This window comes from Rhagoletis pomonella, unplaced genomic scaffold, assembly GCF_013731165.1.
Source record: "Rhagoletis pomonella isolate Grant_MI unplaced genomic scaffold, Rhpom_1.0 Rhpom_scaffold_00421, whole genome shotgun sequence".
Classification (NCBI taxonomy): Eukaryota; Metazoa; Arthropoda; class Insecta; order Diptera; family Tephritidae; genus Rhagoletis; species Rhagoletis pomonella.
In genome coordinates, this window is record NW_023458975.1 from 74,899 (window position 1) to 80,680 (window position 5,782).

General features: G+C 34.6%; 1 protein-coding gene across 1 annotated transcript; it reads left to right on the forward strand.

Moving 5' to 3' along the window:
• The first annotated feature begins 1,861 nt into the window (after positions 1-1,861).
• LOC118750844 (scoloptoxin SSD20-like) lies at positions 1,862-4,623 on the forward strand. Its single transcript, XM_036485571.1, has 2 exons — positions 1,862-2,120; positions 4,253-4,623. Exons 1-2 carry the CDS (start codon positions 1,932-1,934, stop codon positions 4,529-4,531), a joined length of 468 nt encoding a protein of 155 aa, XP_036341464.1. The 5' UTR covers positions 1,862-1,931; the 3' UTR covers positions 4,532-4,623.
• The last annotated feature ends 1,159 nt before the right edge of the window (positions 4,624-5,782 follow it).

Genomic DNA, 5,782 nt, shown 5'->3' on the forward strand with positions numbered 1-5,782 from the left:
TAGTAATTAAAATAAAGAGAAAGAGTGTCTCACCTATGTCGTTTATTTTGTCAAATTCCCCCAGTTACCATGTAGTTCGGTTCCTTATCTACCAGAATAGAAGTGTTTCCTGGTGAAAATAATCGAAAAACTAAAAAAAAAAAATTATTTGAAAATGGAAGGAGGCAAAAAAATAATTGATATAAGTAGTAGTAGTAGATAGTGTTTTGTACATACATTTCTATTTTTATTTGACGTTAGTTTTGTTGTAGCCAAGCTTTGGACTAAAAATTTGTTTTTTTTGCGTTCCTTTACTTTTTTCTGTTCTCTTTTAGTGAGCGCATTTTTCCTATGCTCTTGCATTTTGACACTTTCAGATTTTAGTGAGTTGTATATCGTGCATTTACGTCACATCCTTGGAGTGTGTGCTATTTTTTGTTTTTCTTGATAATTTTTTCGGTGTTTCCATGAGTCATTCAGACTGACACCAGAAACGAGTTTTGATGGATTCTTTGCCATGATAGAGCCCAGTACGAGTCCAAATTTGTCAGAAATAGTCAAAATTAGTCCGGAAAATGGTAGTGAATATACTATAAATACGTGTGCGGAAACGACTTCTGAATATTTGAGGCTATGTTTATGTAAAGTCATTCGTAATAACCAATAATATCATTGTTTTATTTAGAGTATTCAGCATGTTGTATTTAACTAGTGAACCCGCATGGCGTTAAAACGGCCAAAATTGAACTTAAAAACCCTAAAAAATTTCCAAATATTAGTCACAGTTATAAGCGATCAAAGTGTCATATGTCATCCAAATCCGTGTAGCCGTTTTTTAGTGAAGAGAGGTCTCGCATAGTGCAGGTTTTAAATTTCATCAAATTTCAAATCACTCTTTACCGATAAAAAAGATCTTAAGTAAAAAAATAAAACTTTATCGCACATTTAGAGGTTATGGTCTTTAATTAGACCTCTCATTTTTTAAATTCAAAAGCAGCTCGCGAATGATTATCACACAAAATACCTTCTCGTATAATGCACATACATATACATATACTTTTAGGTCGATATGTTTTTTTTTCGAAAAGGTGGCCAGCCTAATTAAAAATATTTTCAAACTAAAGCTTTCATAAATTTCTTTCGATTCACACCCATATCTAAATCTATATATATAAAAATGGTGTGAAAAATGTATAGTAATTCATCAATTGAGAACGGTTGGGCCGATTTGGTTAAAATTTTTTTTGGTTGTTCGTAATTGCCAGGAGAAGGTTTTTACGACAGAATGATTTTTTCGTATGGAATTTTGAGTGCAATTCCTTCAGAATGGCATTCAAGTGGAAAAATAGAAAATTCTAAGTGGAAAACTCGGAAAAATCCGAAAGAACGCGAAAAATTTAAATTTTTTTCGACGGAAGCTTGGAAAATTTCGGATAATTGTGAAATTAATTGGAAGCATGATTCAACTGTGAACAATTCTCACCTATGTTTCATAACCAATTCGAATGGGTGCTGCTCTTTTGGAAATGTGTTTAGAAGGAGTGCACAAAGTTTTAATTTTTCCGATAGGTGGAGCAGGGGCGAGCTACGTTAAAAAATGCATTTGGTACGTGTAGCCTTTTGCCTAGATTAGGATATAGGCACCATTTTTTCCGTTAAGTGGGCCAGGGACCGATCTATTCGAAAAAGTCTTATTTATGGTAATAGAGACCTCCTGTCTTAAATTAAACCTAGATCTCTCGACTACTATCTCTGGAAAAAGATCTTAAATATTTGAGATCTTAAAATATTTCTTACCATTACCCCTTGCGACCGGGCCTCATTAGATGAATACCATGAATAATTTTATGGATTTAAATTTTAATCTGTTAAAACAAAGGTTTTTTTTTCATTTTATAAGCTTTGGCTCCAAAGTTCGATCACGCCAAACCGGTATAATACTCAATGATGAAATGGACGATTTCTCTACTCCCGGAGTAATAAATGCTTACGGTATTCCTTCTTCGCCATCCAATTATATCAAACCGGGGAAACGTCCAATGAGTTCCACATGCCCCAGCATAGTTCTTGACCACAGTGGCAACGTAAAATTGATGGTTGGCGGTGCTGGAGGATCTCGGATCACAACTTCAGTTGCACAGGTAATATAGATTTCAAGTTTTAATGTCCGTTAGTACAGAATCAACAGTATACAAAAGACGCCAAGGTACAAATTAAAATATCTTTGCCAGTCGTAATTTACAATCCGGAACAGAGCAGAATATTTAACATCTCGCCCATTGTGATTATTAAAATTATGTGGAATATTTTCCATCTTTAAACGTATGCAGGCAAGAAATAGCGTTTATAATGCATTAATCAATACGAAATATTAATTTTATTAGTGGCCAAAGCATTCGCTGCCAAGCGTTCATTAGTTGTGTTTGTTTACTCATTTTCAGTAAAATCCAGTAAAAGTTTTACGAATTTTCATGTTTTGACAGCTGAAGTTGCAAGTTTTTAATGGTTTTCTACTGGATACATTTTTACTTGTGAGAATTCGCCAGTGCGAAAAACAGCTGATCGCACGTTGCTGGATGCAACTTAAACTAATAAGGAAACTGTTTATGGGTTTTATTGTTGTAATTGACAAACAACAAACCTATTTAAATATAACATATATATAGTTTTATTCGGAATTTTCTGCGAATTAACAAGCAATTTATCAGCTGTTCATGAAATTTGCAAATTATTACTGGATTTGCGTTCGCGTACTTTTTTGAAATCTCAGAGATTTTTTGAATTCTCACAAATTAGGTTACTGGAGAGTTGCTGGCAAGTTACTGGATAATTTGTAAACAAGAAAAACGATTGTAGCAGTAAGAGTGTTCTCTATGCAAAAAACTTGTACAAGTTGGTACCACTTGTTACCAAATCGTGTTCTTTCGACCAAAAAACCCAGTAAAACTTGCAAGGAGAGAGCACAATTTTGACATTTCATTTCATTAAATTTAAAAATGAACAATCTTGTTGCGATTTACTAATGAAAGAAGTATGTAATTATTTGTTTAGTAAATTAATTTAATCAATTCCAAACATTTGAAAGGTACTCGGATGAAAAAGCTGTATTCGTAATCAGAACGCAGGCGACACCACTGCCGATATAGGAAATCCGACAGTGACTTCCACAAAGAAATTGTTAAAGAAAGTCAGAATAACAAGAAATATACGTATAGGTTCTGTTTTGGTTTCCACCTGAAATAATTTAAAAAACGTATTATGCTCGAAATGCAACCGTGGACGCCAGCTGGCAGTGAAGCTTGCAAATGCTTACTAATTCCTGTTCGCGCAAAACTTATTAAGGTTCAAGTATAATGCGTGAGCTAAATAAAAGCACTGTTAAAGTAACAGTGACGCGAGTCGATATGCATCTTCTGCTTACTTAGGGGATTCCCTTAAACTCGTAAAATCTTAAACTGTGTAAAACTCATAAGTTTACGAGGCTTTCAGTAAATAATTGCCTAAAGTGACTATTTGACAGATCAGCCAGGATTTTGTGAAGAAATTTTTGTTTTGTAGTATTTTCCATAACATCCCTCCATCTTGTCTCTATCACTCTTGGTTAAAATACAATTAAAAATGCCGAAAATTTGCAAAAAGCCTAAGTCAATACAGTTAGTGGATGCAATTCATTCATTTTATTTGCTTAATATTTTTTGATTTATTTGCATTATTTTTAACCGACTTCCAAAAAAGGAGGAGGTTATTAGTTCGTCGGAATATATATATATATATATATATATATATTTGTATGTATGTTACCGGATAACTTTGGACCACGTCAACCGATTTTCTTAATTCTTAATTAATGATAATTCTTTTTGCATCGGAAAGGTAGTGTCTCAGAGGTGGTCCCATACTAATCTGGTTAAGATCCGATCAGTGGATCATGAGATATATATATATATATATTTTTTTTTATATGAGAGTTGAAGTCGGTTTTTTTTGTTTGCTAAAAATTACTTGTATCATACATTTTAGTATAACAATTTGGCACCTCGGCTACACTGAAGTTTACGAGGTCGTTTGCGCATCGACCATAGCTCCATACAAATTTTTACGGTTCTTTTACGAGGCTCGAAAATTTACGAGCTTTATGAGGTTTACGAGGCTCTTACGAGTTTAAAGGAAGACAACTACTGTTCAGCCTGTGCCGTTAGTCAATTATTTAAACATAAGCCATGTATTTATGTATCCTATATCCAATACGTTCAATATTTATATTTTTCTACAGACTATACTACGATATTTTATGTTGAACAATACTATTCAAGAATCAATTGACGCTGGACGTGTGCATCACCAATTGGCCCCTATGCAAGTGGACGTAGAAGCCGAGGTACCAGAACACATTAACAGCTACCTGCTGAAAGTGGGACATGAGCTTAATTATTTACCTGGAGATAAAGCCTATTCTGCCCTTACAGCCATTGGTCTTAAAACTAATGAGCCCCAGCCAGCTTGTGATCGTCGGCGAGTGGGCAGCTGGAAAGTGGTTTATTCGGGTGTTTAATCCTGCAAAGCATGGAACATGTCTTTTTGTTCATCCCTTTGTATAAGTATCGCACTAAAAACCAATAAAGAAATGATAGATGTTACACCAGTATTTAAATTTTCTCATATTAACCGTATAGAGTAGGGATGTTGCGAATGTGGAATTTTAGACATCCGCGGATGCGAATGCGGATGTGTAAAAGCTAACATCCGCGGATGCGAATGCGAATGCGGATGTCATGTATTATTAAGAAATAATTTGGATGGGTAAATTAGGTGATTTAGGTAAATAAAAAATGGAAGGGTTACTAACTTTTAATAATCTGCCTTATCTTGAGTTTTGGCCAAAAAAAAATTCACCCGAATATTTGTATTCCGTCCATAGTAAATATGTACATGAAAACAAAAAGTGAAAAGTGAACCGGTTCGAGGAAAACTAAACTCATGATAAGACTGAATGTTTTTTTAGTACTTGAATTTAAAAATTGGAACATTGTACTTAATAAAAACTTTTCGAAGGGTCGTAAATCAAACCTGCGCCTCTGTATAACTACTCGCTCGAGGTGACAAACTTGAAAAACTTGAAAATTGGCAAAATTATCAATTCTTTTCGATTGACACCGCACCAGTTGAGAGGACTTTCAGTCATATTTATTTATTTTTATTGCGGTGAAATAATTACTTTATGAGAATTTCATCGGGGCTGCAAATGTCGGATGTATCCTCCTGACTTTCATCTTCACAATCTAGCATCATGGCACAATTGTGGAACGGAGACGTTTTTGGCTGTTCTTCTGAAATTTTTCTGATTGAATTGTTCGTTCAATACGCTTTCATTCCGCACTTCACAGATACTTTTTCATGGTCCAAGAAAAACAAAATAAAAATTAAGGAAACGCCTGACGGAATTTGAACTCGGCACCTTCTGGAAGCTAATAAATAGCGGTACACTCCTCTACACGCTCAGCCACTGCCGAAAACGTATCAGGGAAGCCAACTCGTGGGGAATTCCCCGATTTGCGGGGAATTTCAGTTTGCGGGAGAATCGGGGAATGGACCCTTTTTTTGTGGGGAATTGCAGCTCGTTCAATTTCGGTACAATAATGTTTCGAATAACCAAAAATTACCGTTGATCTTTTAGAATCTTCTTTGTCGCATTTGCTTTCATATAACGAATAAACATATTTTTTTTTTATATGGAAGAAAATCGCAAAAACTTTGGCAAAAATATCTAAAGCGAAAAGTTTTAAACGCTTGAAATTTGCACTTT